A 24137-nucleotide genomic window follows, 5' to 3' on the forward strand; every position below is an offset into this window, starting at 1 on the left:
GCCATCTGGGTTCCGTGCTGCAGTGTTTCGCCTCACTTGCTGTCAGGAGTATCGGAAGGCATATAGTACTCCAGCGGCCCGTGCTGCATGCACCTTGCTTCACCGTACAGGCCACATTCATTAATTTTCTTCAGGGTCTTCTTCACTGCCAAGCTTTCGGGCTATCTAACGCGGCCGCACTGGTCGGGTTTAGGCGCTACTCGAGACAGCGACGCCGTGACGACCGTTTCAGATAACCACACACGTATCAGCCTTGTAAATAACCGCACTCTGGAGGGTCCTCACCGAGCACTTGGGAAGAACTCGAGAGCGGCTTCTCACCCCGCGTCGGAGAAAACCCTCTGGCAGCTGCTCCGACGGCGGCACGTGGCGCGCCTCATCGCGTGCTGCGGGTGGGGGGGCCGCTGGAACGCGCGCGCGCGCGGAGGCCACTTCTTCCGCGGGCCGCTTCTTCATCACCAGTCCGCTCACGCGCTCCGCCGTGTTGGCACGTAAACACTCTTGCCTCACCGCAGTCTGCACGAGTTAGCTCAAGTTAATGAGACCGGCTGACGCGGGATACTCGGCGACTGCGCGCCCCCTGACAGCGAAACAAGTCCCCAGCGCTGTACCGGAAGGTCGAAGCGGAAGAGCCAAGGGCACGAACCCTGCCTGCTGGTTCGAGAAGGCTGCTCGACAATGAACTTTCGCCGGAGCTGCCCCGAGGTCCAGCGAAAGTGACGACAGCGAGCCGGCCAGCCCCGTCGGCCTGCAGTGAGCGCGCGACCTCTACAGCGGCGGCGTGCGGAGGGGAGCGCCAAACGGCGGGGCCAGATTACGCCGTCCAGAAGGAAAGCGGCTCGTGTGACAGTCCACGATTGGTCGTGCTTGTTTTTTGCCGGCCCCGAGGAGCCGGGCGCCGCGCGTGGCGTCCTCCATGTGCGTGATAGCGGGCTCATCGTGCGGCGGCTTAAAAAGCGCAGCCCAGCGATGCGCCGCCTCGCGCTGACGGTGCTGGTTCTGAGCGCTGTCCTGTGCCGCGCCGCGCCGGCGCCTCGCCGGCCGGCTAGCCCGGCGTCGGCCAGGGCCGCGCGCCACCAGGAGTTCGTGTGGAGGGAGGCCGCCTGCCGGGTGCCGCAGCCGCGAGTCCAGTGCCTCAAGGAGCTGCAGCCCAACGACACCAGGGTGAGCTCCGCTGCCGCGCACGTGCGCCAGTGCACGGCAGATAGTGGCCGATAACGCGTGACACGAACGCTGTTACCAGGTGCAGCGTGGTCGCACTGAATGGCGCCCCTCGGCTCCTCTTGAGCACGCCGCAAAAGCGGTTTCTGCAAAGAATTGCAAGTGAGCTAAGAGCGTTTCGTCGTCGGTATATCGAGCAGTCGATAAAGAGCGCTTTTGTTTTCTTGTTGCTCGTGGCGATGCCCCTTCAAGAAGGCAAACACTCTTGTGTTTGGCTTGATGAAGCGGTGCGAGCTACTTCGGATGCCTCACACAAAGTACCGCTGTGTCAAGAACGTGGCGTTGGCGCTGTATCAACTCTCAGTGAGGCTCACAGCGACGACAGGTAGGCCTGTTTGGAGCGACCGCTCACTTATCATGGCAGACTTGCTGAGCTTTTTCTTATAGTACATCTAGCCCCTTACTGCAGTTCTGATACAACATTAAGAATCAGAAATTGTTGGGTGCTAGCCTGTTGTATTTATTAGAATAGCAGTGCGCCTCCCCGAACACGTCATGTCAGATCCTGGCAACAAGGTAACCTTAGGCTACCCGCCGAAAGTTATTTTAAATGAAGGTCTTTTCACACAGATTGCCAGTATTAAATCCCGCATGAAAGGAACAGTGCTTGGGAATTTGATTCGGCCATTGTAAAAGATCTGTACTGACAGCTTCTTATTTCCTCTCTTTTACGGTAGAATAGAGGGAGGAAGATGATTGCTCAAAGCGCAATCTTGAACCAAGAGAGAAAGGTACGCCTCAGTCCGCTGACCAAAGCTTCGGCAAGGAGACCTGTCTTCGCCAGGCGTAGACAATTCTGCATGTCACAGGCGCAAGTAAGGACAACCAATACGATTGCTTCAGTATGGTGCCTGCAAGCTATTTCTAAGCGGCGGCTTCAGGAGCTTAGCAACCATTTGATGAGCGATTATTGGCGTGCATGATTCGTTTACGGCGTACTATGCTAACAACTGGCTCCATAATGACATGGAAGGGCCAGCATGACATGGTGTCATGCCGTGGCGCCATGTCATGCCTGTTTCAAATGACAGCTGTTGATACCTTAGCAGGGTGTGCTTGGATATTTTATTTTTATTTTTTTACGCGCAATTCGGGCGCCTGCGTTATTTGTTCGTTTTGCTGACTATGCGATTCATGCAGCAAACCAAGCCTCTCAATGAAGCACTTGGTGAACGGAAGCGCAATTAACAGCGAAAGGTAGGCCTGGCGACGGGTGAAAAGTGGTAATGCGATAATATTTAATATATTTAAATATGGTTACTTTCTACATCTAATCGTTTTCGGGAAGAGCCTCAACAGCTCTGCACAACAAAATTAGTTAACAATGAATTATCCACACGAATGTCGAGTTTTCACCAGACATTTATGTAATTTTACTTGACAAATTTCGAGTATCTTAAATCTTCTATCCGCTTCCCCATGCATTCAAACACCACTCACAGTAAGATTGTGAATTAGGGCAGCAATCTGACGATGGCTCCAGGCCAGAAAAATGTCCTCTGCTCAGCATAGGCTGAATAAAGCACAGCACTCATCAGAGCGAAAATGAATCCACGACTGCACACGAAAACACAGACGCGAGCTAAAGTGAAGTGAAAGATGGACGAACCGCACTGTCTGTCAACTTCAGCTTGAAGATCTGCCTCATCATCGTCAGTCGTTCAGCTGCAGACTCTTTTGGCTGTACAGGTAACTAGAATCCACAGCTGAGAACTCGTTGCACCCGCTGTGCTAACTGCACATCACCAACAGTGTGCCCATGCTAACTGGAGCTCTCGTAGGAAGAAGCTGAAGAAGCTTGGGAGGCACTCGATGTCAGAGAAAGTCAGTTGTTCGGTCGACTCCGCAGGAAGGCACGCGCAACTGGTATACCGAGCTTGAAGTTCCCTTGAAGAAAGGCGAAGGCGATACTTGTATAGGCGGGCTTGCCGCCGCCGTTCGGAGCGAGGGATTTTACACAGACTCACGGACTTTTGACGGAGGGAAGCCTCCGAACCGCGTCAAAGTTTGCGGACAGCGCAGTTCTATCATCTTCCCTTTTAGCCCGTGCCCTTGTTTTACTCCGCTGTTTTGGGTTCATTAACATGGAAACAACTATACCAGCAATTCGTCTTCAGCGAAAATGAGACACGACCTTATTTCAAGCGGCGGCAAAGTACTTATCGCCAGGTTTTCAGCTGGCACATCTAAAGTTGGACTCTAAACGACTGCAGCGGCTTTATATTGGTGGCAGCAGAACGAGGGAACGGATCTGTACCCATATTTGGCGCAACAGAAACGGCCCATGGCTGAGTATGCCTACAAACTGTCTTGCAAACAATGGAATAATTGTCGCGAACTTACACGTCAGCGCAGCCATACGGCCGCAAAGGAAAGCTTTCGAAGGGAAATTCGCCTGGGACGCGGCCGAATTTTTCTTCAGTTAAGAACATTTGAGAAATCTGTATTGCTCTCCTTTGTGGCCGCGAAGAAATGCACAGGTGACTGTGAAAGGTGCCTATTTTTTTGTTTCATTTCTACGGCGTTACGGGGCTTCCTTTAGACACAGTGCAACAGTTTCCTTCCGAATGCTTTTTTTTTTGTCCATTGAGGGAAGGGTTAAAGTTGGCAACTAAAGTGGGAGACGGGATCGCTCTACTCCAGAATTCGGGAGGCGAGAATGTGTGATTGAGGATGGCACGCTTCCATGTGTTCCACGCAGAAGTTCGTGCCCCACTGCACCATCCTGCACCGGTGTGCACCGGACACGGGCTGCTGCCCGGCCGAGGAGCAGCACTGCCAGGTGAAGACGGTGCAGGCGGTGCAGCTTCCGTTCCTGGTGCTCCACCTGGACACCGGCGGCGGTGCCTCCCGCTACGAGCCTGTCACGCTCGTCTTCGACAACCACACCGAGTGCGAGTGCCGGCTCCGGAACGAGCCCATCCGCTGACCGCGACCTCCCTTCCCCGACGCCGTCGGACAGTCAGTGGCCTCCGGGGAAGCCGGCCTGTGACCGCGATTTCCCCGCATGTGCGCGAGCGACGACGCGCCGACCTCGACACTTGCGCCGACCCGGCTCGCCGCCGGTGCACCGCCTCCCTATCGCTTCGCCTTGCCCGCGCTAACTGTGCTGGCGCTGGGAACAGCGTCACCTTTCGCGAACGAAGGCCCGGGCGCCGGCGAGAGGGCGAAGCGAACTCTCTCGTGCTACAAGTGGTCGAGAACGGATGAGGGACGGACAATGCACGCAGCAACTTTGTACAGAGATCATGAATCATTGTGCCCAGTATTGTGATGTTGGATCATAGAGATTAAATGCTCTACATCTCACCCTTTGTGGTGTTATATTTTTCCGTGTGTTGCACCCAAGCGAGCCGTGCTTGCCTGAGTGTGCTGTACGGAATCTGCAGAGAAGCGACCTTCGCGGACCGCTCTTCAAGAAATCATTGTGCTCTGACAAGCGCAGCGACGTCTATTTGTTGTTCCTGTTGTTTTTGTCGCTGTCTTTCCTTTTTTTTTTTCGTTTTCTTTTCGGGCTCTGAGGCGCAAGTAAGCAAACTCCCGGAACCTAAAGCGACTGCGAGGGGGAGGTAGAGATTAGGCACCTCTTTGTGGAGCAGGAAGCTTTTTTCACTTCTGCACATTTTAATGTCCGAAATTGTTGGACATAGTCGACATGAAAACCAGGGCTCACCAGCGTTCGAGGCGGGATTCAAATGTAGCATTGTGATCCCCACTAATGTCTCGTAATTATCGTCGTCACTGTATACAGTGGCCTTTTCCCCGCTGATTTTGCGCATTGGTTTCGTTTCTGGTAATCTAATTACTGTAGCAGCGCGTAGTCGTCTGTATGTTAACTAACCTCTCTCTTTCTACATGCTGGCGTGTATGCTGCGTCAGTGAGCATTTTTATGCTGTTTGGGGGCCTTAATTGTTTTTTTTTTATTTCAAGATCTTACTTAAGGAGTGGGTGTTTGCATTCTAGATGCGCTCTTCAGTGACTAGCTTGAAGTCGATACGACGGATCACAGCAGCGACGAGAAGGCCATTCCAGGTCTCGGATGTTCACGCAAAAAATTTGGAAATCTAAACGCATCAAAGGAGTCTTCGTGGTTCGTGCTAGATGCAACCAGAATGATGTTTGGCTGGTGCAATAATAGAGCTGCAATAGAATTTACGGACATCTATGCTTTTTTTTTTTTTGTGCGCGAGAAGTACGACATTAAGTGTATAGTTCCGATTAACCCAACAGTTATTTCTTTTGTGATAGGATTTTGTAACAGAGAAGGATGAGCCCGCACTGAATAAGGGGTGTCCGTTACGCGAAATGGTTGCAGTTTTTTAAGTTATGGGAGCCTGATGCAGAAAGGATCAAGAAAAGACAAAAACGCTGGCCGCCACGAAAAGGAACAAAATTAAAAAAATTGCAGGAGACATTAACGCTCCGCTTTAAGGGTATGAGGCGACAGCGTTAATTAATGAGTTCAGGCCCATATATGCGAAATTGGGTATTTTTTACTGAACGTTCGCATACATATATATAGATCACTAGTAGTCATCATACCTGGTGCAATGGTGCAGCAGTCAAGCGATGCGCCACTGCCCTTCTGTGGCAGGTGCTGACACCGGTGGGACTAATGCGACACCGGTTGCTCTTGAGGTTTATTTCCATTTCGGTAAGAAATGAGGGACCCGAGACAAAAAGTGAACGTTAAGTCACTTGACGGCGCTCGGGCCCCATTACATGGCAAGACAGCGAGGTGTCGGGAATAACAGTTATACCAGTATATTTACCAGACATTGTAGCTCTTACTACACATAGTTGAGGTTTGTGTGTGTGTGTGTGTGTGTGTGTGTGTGTGTGTGTGTGTGTGTGTGTGTGTGTGTGTGTGTGTGTGTGTGTGTGTGTGTGTGTGTGTGTGTGTGTGTGTGTGTGTGTGTGTGTGTGTGTGTGTGTGTGTGTGTGTGTGTGTGTGTGTGTTAAGGGTAAAGACACAATGTGAATGATAAACATGATGAGCGAATAACAGCAATTGTGCATAGCAACAAACCCACAAAAATACAAAAAGACATAGGAGGAACACACTGCAGGAAACCAGAAAAAAATTACATTTGCGAGAGAAAGAATGAATGTATTGATTTCTTATTTACATTTTCAATATTAACTTTATTTTGGCGAAAATAGTTTAACAGAGTGGGCAGAGCATGGGCGAGCGTTTGCTGGCCAAACGTTGTTCGTACGAAAACTACCGTCCAGTTATGAGCAGAACGCGAAGGATATGTTCGTGTGAGTGTTGTTAAATTGGCGATCGAAAGCATTGTACTCTCAGAGGTAGTTATGTGTTGTTTGTAGCGAACTGCTAAGTTATACGAGTAGAGATAGTGTACTGACATTATTTTAAAATTCTTAAAAAGCGGCGCGGTATGAGTGCAGTAGTCTTTTCCAGCTATATGGCGAATAGCCTTTTTTTTGTTGTGCATATATATTCGATTTAAATTTGTTTGTGTTGTTGTATCCCATACAAGGAAACAATAGTTTAGTTGAGACAAGAATAACAAGTTATAGATGTGTAGCTTGATTTTCGACGGTGGGAAGAAATGCAGCTTTGCTAAAATACCTACTGTTTTTGCCAGGCGTGAAATCATTTCATTTATGTGCCTATCGCAGGACATATTTTTGTTGAAATAAACGCCAAGTGTTTTCATTTTATCAACAACTTCAATAGCAGCATGGCCAAAAATTAGATTATTATTTGAAGGCATGATAGGCATCGGAGACTGCCTTGTGGAGAAAAGCACGGCTTTTGTTTTGGTTACATTTATCTCCAGTGAGTTCAATTTGCTCCAAGCGTTTAAATTATCCAATGATTGATTTATGTTATTTATATAAATGTTATTTATGTTATTTCCCGAGCAACCTCTTGCGATCAGCCTTTAATTTAACTTCCACCTGTAAAGGTGGGCAGTTTGCTCTCAATCCGGTGGGCAGGTCCACAAGGTCACGCGACCTAGGTGACCCACCTGCCCCCTTGGTTGCTTCCCTGGGGGTTTTTCGTGGATTTATCGCTCACGGTCAACGACGACGCCGACGCCGGTTTTTCTGCGACACGAGCTCCTTAAAGGGAAACTGCATAGGTTTTAGAAATCAACGAGCTTAAGAGGGCTGAATGAGTGAAACTTGCAGGTGAAGCATGCGAAGTATTTTTGGGCTAGCACTTGAAATATTAAAGTAATCACCGATTAAAATGCGGACGCCCTTCAAGCTTCTCCGTAACGCACAACGCCAATTGCGGGTCGCATGATGACGTCATCGAAGGTATCGGTACATTTCCAACGCACAAACGCCTGCTTTGAAAGAAAAAAAACCTGCGCCATCGAAGGCAAACGCCGCCCAGAGTTGTTTGGCAGCGTCTAACGAGTCAGGGCAGGGTGTGGCGGATGGCTACGGTAATTTGAAATCATACCTTCAATGACGTCACGCTGAGTTTTCCTGCACTCCTCCGGTGCATTGATTAGAAGCGCAAAATTGAATCGTCGATTACGTCACTATTTTAAATGCTGGTGCAAAAACACTTGGCATGCTTTACCTACAGCCTATATAAATTTGAATCCTTGAATATCGCGAAATTCTCAAAAAAGTGCTGCAGTTGCCCTTTAACGCTGTGGCGTTTTTACGTTCGGCCTCATGAACCATGTCTCTTCGTGGCGCGAAGGATGACCGTGATTCCGACCACCTGTAGGCACCTGCACCAGCAGCACCTTAACGTCACGGGGGCTTTGGGCATGTTGTTAACGGGAGATAGTCATTGATAGCAAGCTTGGAAGCACGCATATTTCCTTGTTAACAAGTACGGATAGAGTTCACGACTGCGGCTTGCATATCATGCCTTGTCGGGTCTTGTTGATGTCTTGCATTTGTGTCTTGTCTCGTCTTGCCGATCGTGTCTTGCCATCAAAATGTGGCAGCCGCCGAGGCCGGGTATCGAGGCCACGGCGGTCGCATTGCGATGGAGGCCAAATGTTAGAGGCCTGTGTACTGCGCGATGTCATTTCAGGTTAAAGAACCTCAGGTGATCGAAAATATCCGAAGCCTTCTGCTACGGCGTTTCTCATAGTCTGAGTCGCTCTGGAACCTTAAACTCCACAAAACTAAAACCAAGCACACGATCACCTTCAGTTGTGCTGCCGGGCATGTATCACGCATGCAATCTCAACACGAGAAACTAGGCGCTGTAGTGCACCTGAGTCACTCAACCGCCCCTTTTAAGGGTGACTATATAACACGACCCTTGCCATGCCGCGCAGCCGAGCAGCGTCGGATGGTACAGCGCACGGAGGCGGCCACCTCATTCAGATGAGGTGTGGTTTTGTTTGGTTTATGAGATTTAACGTCCCAAAGTGACTCAAGCTATGAAGGACGCCGTAGCGAAGGGCTCCTGATAAATTTGATCACCTGGGATTCTTTAAGGTGCACTGACATTGCGCAGTACACGAGCCTCTAGCACTTCGCCTCCATCGAAATGCGACCGCCGTGGGCGGGATCGAACCCGCGTCTTTCGGGTTAGCAGCCCAGCGCCATAACCACTGAGCCACCCCGGCGGCTTGCTCAGATGACGCACCGAACAGGAGCTTTCAAAGTAAAAACAAAAATCCGGTTAAGATATGGCTTCACGCGGTTAATTTAGCGAGAAGCTGTCGTAGCGATCTAAGCTTGGTATCTGTTTTTCTATCGCTGTGTTTTTGCGTCAGATGAGCAATTTGAAACGGACAGTAAATGCTAGGGACACACACAAAATATTTATGCTGTGTTTTCTTTACTTTATTCGCTAGCCTTTCCACTGCGCAGTGCTTCTCCCGAGCCATGTTTTGTGACGCTTCTCGCCTTCTTTTACTTCCTGTTATTCTTCTTCTTTTTCTTCTTCGTGAACTGATTACACTGACGGTTATCCCGGTTGAAGGCCCTTAAACAGCTTCTCGCTGTAAAAGATGGGAAGGTTTCTTCTTTTTCAAGGCTCCCACAGAAGTGACTGTCCTCCGCAGTATATTAGCGACCACCACGTGGCATGAAAATTCGCGCCGAAAAAAAAAAAGCGTTTCGACGATGATGGGCTTTTAAGGATGGATAAAACAATTGTCCCTAAAGATTTCCATTTTTTTATTTCATTTTCTCATTCACTGCACCTTTCACTTTTTTTTTGTGTTCTCGCATTCTCTATCGCAGTCAGTACCGTTATAGATTCCGGTTGAAGCAGGCAATCGGAGCATCGTCGTTGCGTTACTTGTTGTGCACTGAACAATCCTTCGTTGACACCACTACGGTGGCCTAGCTATTTGATAATCCGCCTCGCACGCGGGAGGAGCGGTGTACGATCCGCCGGACAGCCAACGGTAATACAAAGGGCACACACTTCCCCCTTGCCTTGTGCTCGGCTTATCGGGGTTGAAATATGCCTGGGAAATGGGTCTTTAACCCCACATTGTGTAGACGAATATATCTTGCGCAATGGCGCTCTTTGGCCAAAGCCGCCCATGTGCCATTAAACTTCACCATCATCAATTATTCGTCAGAGTAATCGCGAGCTTTTGTCAGAAAGAAAAAAAAAATGCCCTTGGGTTGTCCCGAGCACAAGTCCAGATCGCGCACGCGGGCAGAAACAACTGATCCGTGAATACAGCGCGCGCCCGGAGAATCTTCGTGGCCCCCCGAAACGACGGTGAGAAAGATGCAGCCCGCGATACGCAAGCGCGTCACTTTCAGCGCCACGCCGTGCTTTCTTGAAGAAGCCGAGCGACAATCTTCGCCCTGCTGAAAAGTGCGATCAATCTCACGCGTATCTTGTGCGTGAAAGCTGTCCCGAGAGATGGCCGGGGGAACGAGGGGGGGGGGGGGGGGGGGGGGGGGAGAGCTTCATCTGGGCACCAGAGGCGTAGATCGAGGCGGTCTGTTTGTTTGCTTTTGCTCGCGTGCGTGTTTAATGTCGCCCGTTTCAAGGTCTTTTTCAAAACCTATTTACGTCTTGCGTCCCCGTTGATACTAACTCGCAGACAGCAGCATTCGGGGGTATGCGACAGCGGGCCTTTCCCGACCACTCGATCCAGCTACGCGACGATAGTAGCTAAACTTCTCTTACGCAAGTGCGTTCAGCGACTGGCCGGCTTGGTTCTCTTTCATTATCACTGGGTTATCATTTCGGCGGCTGTCATAACTCGCCTGCACTAGTGCGCTGAACAGTCGCGGAGAGCTCATAGGACCATTGTGAATTTGAACCTCCAATATGGGGACAAACTACCGCATTGCGCTGGAAAAGACCGGTCAAATGTACAGCCTTTGCTAAAAGTGTTCAGGCAGCATTGGTTGCTTTTCGGCCGTGTACTGGGGCTCAGGAAGCACCCGCGAAGCTCTAAATCTCTGTAGAATGCGAAGAACCGTAGTTCCCGTCTCGGCCTACTGGTCTTTAGGGGCGCCTGAAGTGTTGCACTATACAGTTAAAAGGCGGAACACTTGGCCTGAATACTTTTGATCAATGCTGCGCATTTTAGTGTCATTTATGCTACAAACAAGCTTGAAGTTTAATTTGCTCCTGCAGGCTCCTGCATGCTCACTCTGGTGACGTGTGGAGAGACACGTACGGACTTTTCCAACACCAGAGGAAATTTCATCCGTCATTCGGTTGTTGAGTGAAAGGCCTTTTTTTCTCGTTGTCTCAGGAAGGATCTAAAGCCCTTTACTCACGAGCGAACACTCGTTGACGTACAAGTTCTCAATACTTGGAAATGAGTAAGGCGAGAGCGCATGCATGAACATTTTTTCCGCTGTGGCACACGGTTTCCATGCCACGTGACTGCAACCGGGAACCGCTGTCGTTGCGACAACGCTGTCTTCTCTCTCTGCAAGAGCGTTTTGGGCGCGGCCAGCAATGAGCAATGGCTATCCGTGAACCTGTGTTGACTCCATTTCTTCCTCCATTTGCTTTTGTTTACATTTCCCTGCTTCAAGAGTGGCGTAGCCACACTGCAAGCCACTGGCAAATCCTGAGAAAAAAAGAAAAAAAAAACAGGCCTCTTCTCTGAAGCCAGCTCCTGCCACTTGAAACGGTGCCCGACTCTCCAATTACAGCCCCCGAACGTTCGTGCGGCAACCCGACTGGCGCACGGTTTGCGAGCTTATGCATTCGGACGTTGCAATTTGAGCCGGAACGCAACGCACACCTCCAGAGTCCGCTTCTCAAGAAAGAATTCCACCGCTACATCTCGTTAGTGTTGGTGTGGCGCCAGAGACCACCGCCGTGGTAGTGGCGCTGTCGGTGAGCTATGGCGATGCATCTTGTTTTGCGAAGTGCAACACTTCACACCCGACGCGTTGTCGTTTTCTGGGTAACAAAATTTGCTTATTTCGATACACATATAGATGAACGCATTCATCATCAGCCGCCGCGGTGGCTCAGTGGCTATGGTGCTCGGCTGCTGACCCGAAAGACGCGGGTTCGATCCCGGCCGCGGCGGCTGGAATTTCTTTGGAGGAGAAATTCTAGAGGCCCGTGTACTGTGCGATGTCAGTGCACGTTAAAGAACCCCAGGTGGTCGAAATTTCCGGAGCCCTTCACTACGGCGTCTCTCATAGCCTCAGTCGCTTTGGGACGTTAAACCCCATCAAACCAAACCAAACCAAGCATTCATCATCTGATGTCACGTCATTATGCCCTGCCCTGTCCAGTTGGCAAGATACAGAAATTTAATGGAACAGAAGGCTTCGAAAGAAAGAAAGACAATCTGTGCATCCAACGTAACCCAATGCACTGAATCGAATCATACAAACTGACTGTCACAGGGTGTAATTCCAGAACGCCGAGATGGAGCCCCACATGGTGACAGAAGGGAGATACTGTTCTGGTGACGTTCTATCAACTAGCACTTTGACGAGGCGCAGCCGTTGACAGGCTCCGCTGGTCCCCAATCAGGCCATACGGGGGGGGCGGGTGAACCAAGAATCGCCGCTCTTGTGCCTTGCCAACCCCGGAAACAGGCTCTAATGTCCAAACTCGATTTATCATCCCCAAAGGATACGAATCGCATCCTCGGAGGCCCACCCAGGGCGGGTTTTCCCGGCGCCCTTCGGGGACTCCTGCGTCAGACCAAGCGACCGTGTCAGCCCTCGTCCTACGACGGCGTCGCGTTACACTTCACGGAACGGCTGGCATTTTTTTGTGAGCCCAGAGATAACGGCGCAGCGGGCAAAGGAAGCGGCGGCTCGGGCCGCACACGGGCTTCCGAATTCTATTGTGGCGCGCGAATTTCGCGCGCGAGCACCCGAGCTCCGCTGCTCGTATATACACACTCGGTCCTCGCTAGCTACGGAGTCCTCTCAAGAAGGACAGCCGCGCCAGCAGTGTGTGAACTACAGCGCGGTCCCACAGAAGGCGGCGATTGCCCAATAGGCACTATCGGGTTTCGGCCCCTGTAGCCCCTCGCCCGTAATTCCCAGAGCAAGCGAGACGAACTGGCTCGGCTGACAACAACACGCTAGCCTCGTGAGCAGCTGACATGTGCGAAAAGGGCGTAAAAGCATCCACTCCTGACTCCTCTCTGTCTCCCTCTCTCCCTTATAACCCCCCTACCAACTGCGTCTGCGCGACAGCCTTAACACGGAGCCGAACATTCCAGAAGCGTGCGAGGCAAGCCACGCTTACGCAGAAGGTTCACAGTGTCGCGAGTCGGACGCACGCGCAAGACGCTCTCCCATTTCGATTCATGTATGACCCGATGCGTTCCTAAGAATCAGGTTTTGTTCAATGGAACGAAGATTCATCTTGGAGGGTGATTCACACTGAAATCGCGGCCGACTTGTAAGAAGCGCAGACGAGGAATCGCACATGTTAGAGGCATGCATGTGAGTAGAGCGCATCCGCTTCGTATTCGGCATCCTTTAGACAGAAAGAAACACTGGAACCTTGCTTTCTTCTATGCACCATGCCATAAGCTAAATAAACGATATGCAAAATTATTTCGTTATTGCAACTGCTCTGTACTTTCTTCATACAAGGTCTTTCACATAAAATCAACCAATGATTTTAAAAAATTGGCTCACTTCAGTTGGGCGAAATCAACGACATATTGTTTCCCGACGTGTAGCGCTCCTCAGAGTATATTTAAATTTCGCTGAAATAGTTGCTTAGCTAAGATTACTTATGCAAATTTTCTATTATTCCCTTTAAGTTGTAGAGGGGATTATTAAAGAATCAATTGGCAATCCAGTTTTCTGTAGCAGAGTACCTCCTACGTGGTCCTTTTTTGCGGGATTTAAAGAAAGGCCACGAAAAAAAAAAAAAGCACGTGACTGCGCTCATGCACTGCCATACTCCAGTGCTCTCAAACGTGTTCTGAATGAACGAAACGTGCCTGCTGACCGTGCCCAAGTGAGCAGACACCGCTCAGGTCAACAAGCTGCAAAATGATAAAAATAAAAAAAAAACAAAGGCAACCTTGAAATACGCGACTTCTCTGATTTCCGTTCCTTTTTTTTTGTTTAGTCGATGGCTCAATAGAAGCTCCATCTAAATGGGCTGTCGTTGGCCTGTTTATCAATTATCATAGATCACGGCGCTTCCCATGTTCAGGAAGAAAGTGCTTGCGCACTTTCAAATTCGTGCTGAGAGCGGCCTCGGCCGCTAAATTTCGAGGCGGCGAGCGCGCACGTTTCGTTCACTCAGGACGCGCTTGGCAGCGCTACAATACGGCAGCGCAAGGGGGCAATCACGGGATTTTTTTTTTCCTACTTCGTGGGCTTTCTTTAAATGCTGAACAAAAAGGACCACGTAGAAGATACGTTAGACATAACTTCACCAGGGAAAGAACGAGACACGAGGAGAAGAACACAGGACAACGCTGGACAACCAGCGTTGTCCAGTGTTCTTCTTCTCCTCGTGTCTCGTTCTTTCGCTGGTGAAGTTATGTCTGATGTACACCAACTAGCCCACATGGCTACCTTGTTAGAAGATACGTTGATACAAGAAACTGGATCGGTTGCTTCGTAACCCGCTCTACAACTTAACGAAACGTACAGTCATTGCCAAAAATAACCCCTCAACTATGGTTTGTTTCTAAACGTCGTAGCGAAGCACCTATGGCAGCCCTTAATCGCCGAATCTGTGCAAAGTAAGGTGAACCCTTGTCCTGACATTCTGGCACCTTTTGGTCTTTAGGGGTGCCGTAAAGGCTCCATTTTACGGTTGAGACGCAAAAACCTGTTGCTCGGTTACTTTTGGCAAAGGGAGTACGTGATCTTAAAATGAATATTAAAATTTTTGCATAATTAATCTAAGCTAATTGTCTAATTAAGCGGAATCTTAAAAATACTCTAAGGAGCGCCACACGACGTGAAACAATATGGCTTTGGTTTCATCCAGCTACGGTGTGCCACTTTTTTTAAAATCCTTGGTTCAAGTTCTGTGAAATACCCTCTATATGTTTTCACATCGCCACCCTTACTAACCAAGTGCCAGTGGCGCTCCCGTAAGCAATTAACGACTGCTCATATCGTGAAAACTCGTCGTCAGCACTGCAGTGACTGAGCTACGAGAGCTGGTACGTATACTCTAAATTTAAGTGGTCCAGCGTGTGGTAGTGGCTTAATAAATTGCGATCTAATTTGAAGATGGTTCTTATCTAACTAGCTGATTAATGATGCAGCCAAATGTTTACTTTTTCTTGTTACCACTGGGAGCCGCATGGATGTATCACCTCTTGGGGAAAGTTTAAGCATTGGCAAAAGAAACGTGTTATATGAGAAACCGGCTAGAATCAGCGAGTGGCCGCAGCCTCTTAGTATACGCGCCCTGTTGTTGAGCTCTGCCATTTTGAACGCGTTCTTCTGACTGCAGTGCCGGCTTAACGTGCGTTCGCAATGCCGCCTAAGGAGTCCCTGCACACCATGGTGTCCCCTGCACGACGTCATTCGCTTCAAAAAAGCGCAGACGTCCTGCAGACCTATACTTCAGCGAAACTCTGCCCTTCATCGACTGCCAATGCCGTTTACGTCCAGCAACAGACTGCATCATGGCAGCAGACGACGAACTCGCTGAATGCTAGTATGCACGGACGACACCGACACATCGAAGTAGTCAGCCAGTGAATACATGCTGCACTGGGTCCAACGGTGGCAGACAGCGACAGAGGATGTCTTCTCTGCACTTATCTATGGATGGCTTCCCAGGGCGTGTGGGAAAAGCGGCGACCCTTGACCCCTGGTAGTAAACCGCAGTTTTGCGCAGCAGCGATAGAAAACGTGTACAGCGAACGGCCAATGCTCTGAAGCTACGGCAGCGTACCAGCGTACCAGCGTACCAGGTTTGCACGACTTCTGCACTTTGGCGTTCGTTTCTCTTCAGTGTCGCGCTGCGCCTGCTCTGCTGAACTGGCGCTGCGTGAGTGCGGCACTTTTAAAGCGATAGCGTTAAAGGCCCCGTAGCCCAGAAGATCCGGCGTCGGCGTTGTGAGCGAAAAATCACGAGCAGGACTCTGGCAGGTGGAGCCCAGAGAGAAACCTATATAGGAGGCAGGTGGGACACGTGACCTTGCAGCGTCATCACAACCTGCCCACCGGATAGTGAGCCCACCGGGGCAGGCGGCAGTTGAATTAATGATTACTTGCTCGGGAAGAGCAACCTGGGCCGCACAAGGGAGCACCTGCCATCGCAGGGTAGTGGCACATCGCTTAACCGCTGCACCAGGAGGGGTACGAGGACTCCCAGGGATATACGAATGTAAAGCAGAGAATGACCTTCTGCACATGTGGGAATTAACCTATTACGCTATCGCGTCACACCCTTGAGGCGGAGCTTAAGAGTCCCCTCCAATTTTGGGGTGGCGTACCTACGCACCAAACTGCTTACTCTGCGAAAGGTTTTGTGACATCATCGACAAAAGATAGGATCTTACTCTGATGACGATGCACCGAAAGTAAAACGGAGCACGCGAGCGGTAGCCAAACTGGGAAAAGCTGCATCGCCAGCGCGCTCTGTCAGCAGATGTGCAGCAGAGAGCGAAAGGAGCGCAACCGGCTGACCCATCTCAATGAAATGATGCTCGCCTTATCGCCGGCACCAGCTAAGCCACGCTGCCACCATCACTGCTCGCCAGAAGCGCTTGAAATGCTTCAAGCAAGGGTTTATTGTTTTCCCGCATCGTGCAGAGAAGCTGGCTTTCGGCGGCGTGCGCTTTATGCTTCGTCAGGAATGGCACCATTTTCAGTCTGAGTGACCGCTCTGGTTTGCGCTTCACATGACGGCGAGTTTATTGTGTCATGGAGTATAAGAGCTAGTGCACCGGTTCGGCAAGTGTGGTCGAAATTTTGCTTGGCTCAAGGGAACGCAGGAAAAAACGAATAGCATGCATGTAATGGCTGCGTTATCTTTATGATATGAACAGATGCTCAAAATATAACCGATAGAAGGTGACTCAGAGACAACCTTATTTTCTATGATTTGTTTAACTTTGTTTTCTCCACTGTAAGAAAGCTAATTTGTGTGGAAGCAAGTGTTCTTCAAATACATCGTTTGCTATGCAGTTGATTATCTATTTGTAACAAAGACAACGGACCCAATACAGTATGCTATTGTTTTTCATGCGTTCCCTTCAGGCAAGCAAAATTTTGACCACACTTGTGAAACCGATGCAGAAGCATTTATGCTCCAGCGCAACGAACATGCCGCCAAGTGAAGAGCGAACCACGGCGGGCACTCTGATAGAAAACGGTGCCATTCCTGACGAAGCACTGAAAGCGCTCTTGGCGAGTAGTGATAGTAGCAGCGTGGCTTCGCTCGACCCGACGATAAGGCGAGCATCAGATCATTGAGGTGGGTCAGCCGGATGTGCTGGCGTACCATCGCTGTTTGATGGGCGTCTGCTGATAGAGCGCGCTGGCATGCAGTTTTGGCAAGTTTGGTCACCACTCGCGTGCTCTGTTTTACTTTTGGTGCACCTGTACGTATACCGCTTAAAAGGCAGTCTCTTTCTTTCAGTAGTCTGATAAGGACTTTATTTAACAGCTCAATAATTGGCTGTTATGAATTTAGCGACGTTGAAGGTCCAGAGCTCTCTGCTTGATACTATCTTCATTTATTTTCTCATTAGAGACTTTCTCCTTATTTATGTTTTCTTGTTTTTCATTTATATTGTACTCACTTTTGACATTGTTGTAACTCGCCTTTATTGAACTTTATTTTAATGCGAGTTGCTTGGGTGTTGCAGGCGAGGTTCCTTCCTATCGTTATTATTTTTTGACGAGGCCAGGTCACTTAATGCAGCCTTTGGAACTACACCGTGTTGACGCGTTCTCATTCTTTTGAAACTGGCGAGCTTAAGCTCCAGTTAAACACCGCTCGTTCAACCAGGATTATGCGATCACACCTAGGGAGCTCTGTAAACGAGGCTTTACATACAGCACCAGCTATCTTTAGAAAGAAAAGGGTGAGTAGGAATCGAATTCTTGTTGAATTAATAAACAGACAACGAGAAAATAAATGAACAGAAAGAAAACCCTACTGCAGATCAGCGGAAAAGTTGTCAGGTGGAAGCCGTCACGCATTTTCGCGGAACGCAGCCAAAAACACTCGGATCGTAGCACTGCTGCTCCACAAGGCGGAAAGTTGGGCCTATTGGGTTTTCATCGCCCTGTCTCTTTTGCACAACGTGCTCTGCAGACGAGCCAGCATGGCTGAAAATGGACACGGATGAAGCACTCCGCCTGTGTCTGCTTTTAGACTTACTGTATTTTAATGCCTCGCTACAGAACAGTCTACAATGCTGCCTCAACTGTACCCCAGCTGTTGAAGAATTCGTGTATGGGAAATGCGTCTTCATCATCCCGAGCAGGAGATGTAACCATCAACAAGGGGTGCTTAACGTGGTACACCGTATTTGCAGAGTAGAAGAAACCTAAGCTTGAGAAACTGAGAGGAGCATTATACTATACCTTGCGTTGAAACCCGAAGAAGTTTTGGAAGTTGGGTATTCAAATTTTCTTTTTCTTTTGTAACTTTGCAAAGCTGCTTCATGACGCCTAAGTCCGGAGCCGTGACGAAATACTCGTCTCATCTGCAAACAGTCCTGAAGATAAACGCTGTCTGGGCGCATTATCAGTGAATACGCATATTACGAGGTTGGAGAAGAGGGCTCCCCTGTCTGAATGATCTCGCCGTGGTGATAGCAGGGCCCCCTCGCTACTTAGCCCTCCTCTTTCTGGCAGTTCGCTCAAGCTTTCTCACATGCCGAGCAGATCGGAGCCGACCCCGCATAAGGCTTCCCGCCTTGTACGAAGGCGAAAGCTCCGGCAGCGTCGCGCACTCGGCTCTCCCCACAACAAAGCCCGCGCGGCGGGCGGGCGCGGAAGATGCGCACGTCCGAAGCGCGCGACCACGAGGGAGGGCAGCAGAGGGAATCAATCCTCGCGCCCCGGCGTCGGGTCGTCCTGGAAAACTGGTTTCCTTGGTATGACGCAAGGAGACGCCTCTCTCATTGGTGCTTCCCCGGGATCCTGACATCACGCGGCGGAAGACGCCGCGCGTCGGCGGGCCCTCGGTGGCAAAGCAGTCTTGCCGCACCAGCGCCGAGTGCAATCACGGTAACGCGGTGGCATATAACCATCATGGGCGCCCGGTCGTTCACCATTCGGCGACCGTCGCTCGCAAGCCGCACTTGCCCCACCGCCAATAGCCATGGCCAGCGAACACGAACGTGTGGCGAGGGGACTCGCCTGGACCGCACTGCTCGTCTTGTGCACGTGCTTCGCCGTGGGAATGTGTCGACCGCCTAAGAAATACGGCAGTCGCGAGTACGAGCTCGCCAGACAGCATTCGCTGACGGTGCGGCGGGAGGCGCGCTGCAGGCTTCCGCAGCCCAGGACCATCTGCGTGCAAGACATCTATCCAAACGAGCGCAAAGTGAGTGCCCTCCCGGGATAGTTTGCCTTGCGAGTCTGTCATTGCTGCATTTATTGTCAGTAGACTTCACACACCGAAGAGGGTGTGGTGAAAGTTTATTGTTCGAATTATATTCGCCGCACAGCTGCGGAAGAGGATGCTTCATATGTATTTCCGATATAAGCATAGGATACGCAGAGATCGATGCGACGGCAGCAGCGATTCAAGTGCTGCAGAGTGACACAAAGTGACCGCATGCACCGCCACGTTCCTTTGCACATACATCCCATTAGTGTACTCCGAGGAACACATGCTCGTACTGTAGATGTCAAAACGAACTTGTCTGAAAGAGCGCGCGTATCTCACGTGTACCTCGGGTGGGCCGCGCGATTGCTGAATGGGCGGGCCTAGGGGGCAACGTGATTGGTCGAAAGGGAGCCGGTCAGATGCGATATAAGTGGACACCCGTCTAAACACCATCCCCGGCTGCTCATAGTTCGAGACATTCGTTTGCTTGTTTTGTTTTTCTTTTTTTTTACCTAATACCTGACTCGTGAAGTATGAGCTTGAACAGTGTTATGAGCCCATCGGGCACACAAGGATAAAAACACATTGCGCAGTGGTCCAGTTGATTGTTGACACCTTCCGTGGTGGTTGTGAAGTGAGTTATTTTCTCCCTCTGCGTAGCTTGGCCCCCAGAACAATACAGTGCCAAGGGAATTACACGTGCCACCGGGGACAGAAATGCGCGAACACATGATGTAAAACAGGTACAGCAGCGCTTTGCGCAGTCTGTCCCCGTTTCTATTCGCGTGTTCGTACAACCTCCCCTCGCTGCAAGGTCTGATATACAGTTAAGGCGCTCTTTAACAGCAAGGAGCGTTTTAACGGAAATGTATCGCATTTTTTCGGTTCAAGGTCGCCGTTATGATTTTTTTCTTTATTTTAAAGAAAGCACTTTTAGCTAGCTCCCATCTCGCCGCCAAAACATGGTTGACGCATGACGGCTCGCGTTATCATGCGCCGACGCTTCCTGGTGGAAAATCGGCGCTTCTAAATCGGTAAGCTTGATAAACACACTGGGGATACAACAAGGACCTTTCTAATTGCTTATGGCAGGCACGTGTGCCCATGCGTGCAAGAGGCAGGCTGTGTACATCTGCACACACGTGGCCCGCTAGTGTGATGGCGGAATATGTGTATGATTGCAACGCGACCCACGTCAGGTGGCCTGTTCTTGGCAAGAAGTGTGGCATATATAGTAAGCAGAGGTGCGAAGGCTTCCTGGTCACAATGAGTTGACATGTGGTGTTACAGAAGTATTCAGGAAACAATAATAAAAGCGCGTATTTATATCGATCGGGAAAAAATGTTTAATTTCCTTCCGCACGTTTGCTTATTTTGACTTATTTCTTGACAACACATCATGATCCTCCTCCTTGGCAGCAAATATTACGTTTGAATTTTATGTTGAGGTTGAATTTATTGAGCGTACTTAAAGCTATTAAATGCCGCAATGTTTTTTTGTTTTTTACGACTGTAACTGGCACACTAGCTAAAGGGCCTATGTAGTCACTAAATACATATATTGTGACTTCGTATCAGTATATTGATTCCCCAGCTGTGTAACATGTCAATTCCCAGTGGATCGCAACAGCGAAAAAGTAGGAATTATTAGCATTTTCTACCCAAGATTTCAAATGCAAAATGAAAAGGAATGTGACGGGTTTTTCGCAACACGGATGCCAGTTTTCGCCTACCTTTCCTAGATTCATTGTGAACGCCTATTTCCAGAAGCGGTCGGAGAGCGCCGCCAACTCTGTAGCTTTCAGTGCGCTAATGTGTACTCCACTGCGGCGCCATTAGCGACAGATACGGGGGGGCCCCGCCGTGGGTCTCCAAAACGCAGTCGCCATTTCGCCTGAAACATGCGCATGTCACTGCACGAGAGTGCATGGCTTGCCTAACCACCGCCTCCGTTTTTTTTGTTCGTGTTTCTGCAGCGCTACGAGCCACACTGCACAGTGGTTCACCGGTGTGCCCCGGACACGGCCTGCTGCGACCTCGAGGACGAGCACTGCCAGCCCAAGGCCATCCAAGTCGTGGAGCGCAGGTTCCTGGTGGCCGAGCTGGACGCCAGTGGGCAGGAGCTGGCAGACCCAAACCAGCGACTCCGCCCAAAGTTGGAGTCGCTAGCCTTCGACAACCACACCGAGTGCGAGTGCCGATCCAAGTACGACCGCATTCGCTGATGCAGTACGCCTCCTAGAGATGGACAAGCGACCCCGCTCTGCACGCAAACGCACCGTAGTACCTCGACTCGCCCGGCGGCGGCACGAGAGGCCGTCGCGCCTCCTGCTGTCTCCATTCTGGCCGGACAGGGCCGCCGGCCACGTGATGGCTTCTTCAGCTCACTCGGCGCGTGTGCCGTCGCACCCACCTGCTCGTTATTTATTGACTGTGCTTCGTCCGTCATTGTTTCACGTTATTTATTGCGATCATGAGCCATTCTCTCACAACCTATTCCATATATAGAAGCCGACGCGCTCCTAGTCACATCATCCGTTATTTATTTGCAAATAAATATATGTATTTTTACAACGCACGTCTCTTTGTGGTCACTGCTTTCCTTTGGAGATATTCTAGATGCTCCAGTCAAAGTTTCGATGGACCTTGCATTCTTTGCCTAAATTGAGAACAATTTGGACTGGAAGCTGGGAAAGATGGGAATGGGTGGAGGGTGCGGGGACGGCAAGGTTTATTTTGCGGTACTGAAGAATTGTGCCTGTCTTTTGCGCACGAAGCGGTGCGATTCTCTTGCGACACGCGTCCCTTCTGTCGACAACACTCCGTCAGCTTCTCTCGCGCAGCACGAGAAAGCAGACACAACTCTTGATAAAAAGTTTTGCTTTACTTTTTTTTCTTCTGTGCAGTGCTTCAAATCACTTTGAGTGTCATATTCACTTCTCGACCGACCGTCGCACGGCCAACAAAAACCAAAAGGAAATAAACAGAGAAGTTGACACATTACCCCGCAGACGTTTCTCTAAGAGTAGCTTCGTGAAGTTCATAAACTGTTAGCAAAAAAACACCCAAAAGGAATTAAATGGCTTGTCCTCTAGTGCACACCCGAAAGGAGGTTTTATTTACTCCATATAAATGGAGTATTTTATTTGCTCCCTTATACAAGGGAGGGATTTAGGTGTACAAGGGAGTAAATTTTTTATTACCCACAGAAATGGAGCCCAACAATGGCGTCATGTTTATTTATCCTCATTCAGGCCCATTTTGACAGCAGTGACAGCGGCGGAAACGGGCAGTAGCTCTGTGAGCAGCCGGCAACCCAACGTGGCAAACTGCACTGCCCTAATGTGACCCCGCGTCACGCATTTCTTTTCGCCGTCTGCAAGCCCAGCGGCGGCGTAGGCGGTGGGAGTCGTCTGTTTGTCGTCTCTTTCGCTGTACGAGCTCGTTTGGTCGGCCATGTTCGTAGATAAAGGGATGCAAGATTATAATGAATAGTTGACAACTGAAAAGGAGTCACGAGGTAGTTTTCACGGTCATGCTCCACGCTATATTTGACTAAAAACCCGAGCAGAAAAGTTGAAAACACCCCTGATGGTAGTTTGGAATGCCCATGTTTGCCTTCCTATTCACTTCAATAGGGCGTGGCTTTTCAATACGACTGAAGAAAAATGTAGCCTCATCAGCTCAGTCAAGAGCTCAGCATTGACGCTATGTTCTATCACAATTCCATGTTCATGCAACACATAATCTGTTGCAACAAATTGCGGGAACCACACTGAAAAAAGCCTGTGAGAATTAGGCCTAAGCGGGGCTGTAACGGGATGGCGACACTAACATATGAAGGTCAGGTGTGGTTAGAGCACTAGAGGCTTCACAGGAACCATTTAATTAAGCAGATTACTGCAACGGAAAACGGTGACAAGCCGATATCTTGTACCGGGGCAGGCGCCCGTGAAGGAGCAGAAGAGAGCAGAGATCCAGCGATGATGCTAACCAAGCGGTCGTCACTCACCGCCATTATCAGACGACTGGCTAGAAGCAGACGAGAGGCTAGGGGGCGGTGCGGATTGCACAAATTGATGTTTTTTTTTACTCCATTGAGGACTTGGGGGGCATTGAAACCAAGAAACATTTAAAAATGGAAGTTATAAGGAGGAAAATCCTCCTTTATACCTCATTACTGAGTGCAGTGAGTAAAATAGGTCATTTAGAACATTTTTACTCCATATTGATGGAGTAAGTTTTTGCACATATGGAGTTTAAAGGTGGGCGTCCACCATTTAAACTCCCATTTCGGTTTATTTTTGTTTACAGTGTATAGCGATGCTTGTTTCCTGCTGGCGTTGCGACTCGTTGCGACATGGCAGTGGTGACGACGTGAATGCACATCGTCTGAACCCCGCTCTACTGCCTTGTTGCAGATCGCTTCGCCAACGATTGCAAGTGTTGCAGCGACGACATAGCATGGAACATCAGAATCTAGCTGTTTCCTTCACATCGACAGCAAAACGTCACCGTCCGTGGCACTGGCTGTCTGCACATCGCATCGAGCGACGAGAAGAAGCCTGTGAAGCCAAGCCGTCACTGCCCCCAGCTTCACATGGCAGTGGCGACGACGTGAATGCACATCGTCTGAACCCCGCTCTTCTGCATTGTTGCAGGCCACTGCTTACAGCGTACTGCTGCTGCTTGATTAATTATCCACGTCGTCTCCACTGCCAAGTTCAAACAAGTTGAAATCTGTTGTTGTTCAAAGATGTCGAAAGAGCTGGCTGAAGTAAAGGATGATATGCGATCAGAATTTCTCATGCTTAAAGAGGAGCTCCGACAAGAAGTGAAGACGTTGAAAGAATCAGTTTAGCGGAGATTAAGGAATGTAATTCGGCAAATACGATCTGAGCAGATTGAAACAGAGTCCTTACATATGCGAATGAAACACTCGAGGAGCTCCAGAAAAAACTGTAGAATGAAATTGAAAAAAAAAACTCTAAACTA

The 24137-nt window shown here is 49.7% G+C and overlaps 2 protein-coding genes across 2 annotated transcripts; both read left to right on the forward strand.

The window, feature by feature from the left end:
- The first annotated feature begins 340 nt into the window (after positions 1-340).
- Positions 341-4530, forward strand: LOC149350022 (snake venom vascular endothelial growth factor toxin-like). Its single transcript, XM_089579031.1, has 2 exons — positions 341-1164; positions 3923-4530. Exons 1-2 carry the CDS (start codon positions 970-972, stop codon positions 4148-4150), a joined length of 423 nt encoding a protein of 140 aa, XP_089435157.1. The 5' UTR covers positions 341-969; the 3' UTR covers positions 4151-4530.
- A 13460-nt stretch (positions 4531-17990) lies between these two features.
- Positions 17991-21720, forward strand: LOC149350023 (uncharacterized). The gene is made up of 2 exons (XM_089576841.1): positions 17991-19136; positions 21119-21720. Exons 1-2 carry the CDS (start codon positions 18912-18914, stop codon positions 21365-21367), a joined length of 474 nt encoding a protein of 157 aa, XP_089432967.1. The 5' UTR covers positions 17991-18911; the 3' UTR covers positions 21368-21720.
- The last annotated feature ends 2417 nt before the right edge of the window (positions 21721-24137 follow it).

The sequence above is a fragment of the Amblyomma mixtum genome, chromosome 3, assembly GCF_055824585.1.
Source record: "Amblyomma mixtum isolate Tamu chromosome 3, ASM5582458v1, whole genome shotgun sequence".
Lineage (NCBI taxonomy): Eukaryota > Metazoa > Arthropoda > Arachnida > Ixodida > Ixodidae > Amblyomma > Amblyomma mixtum.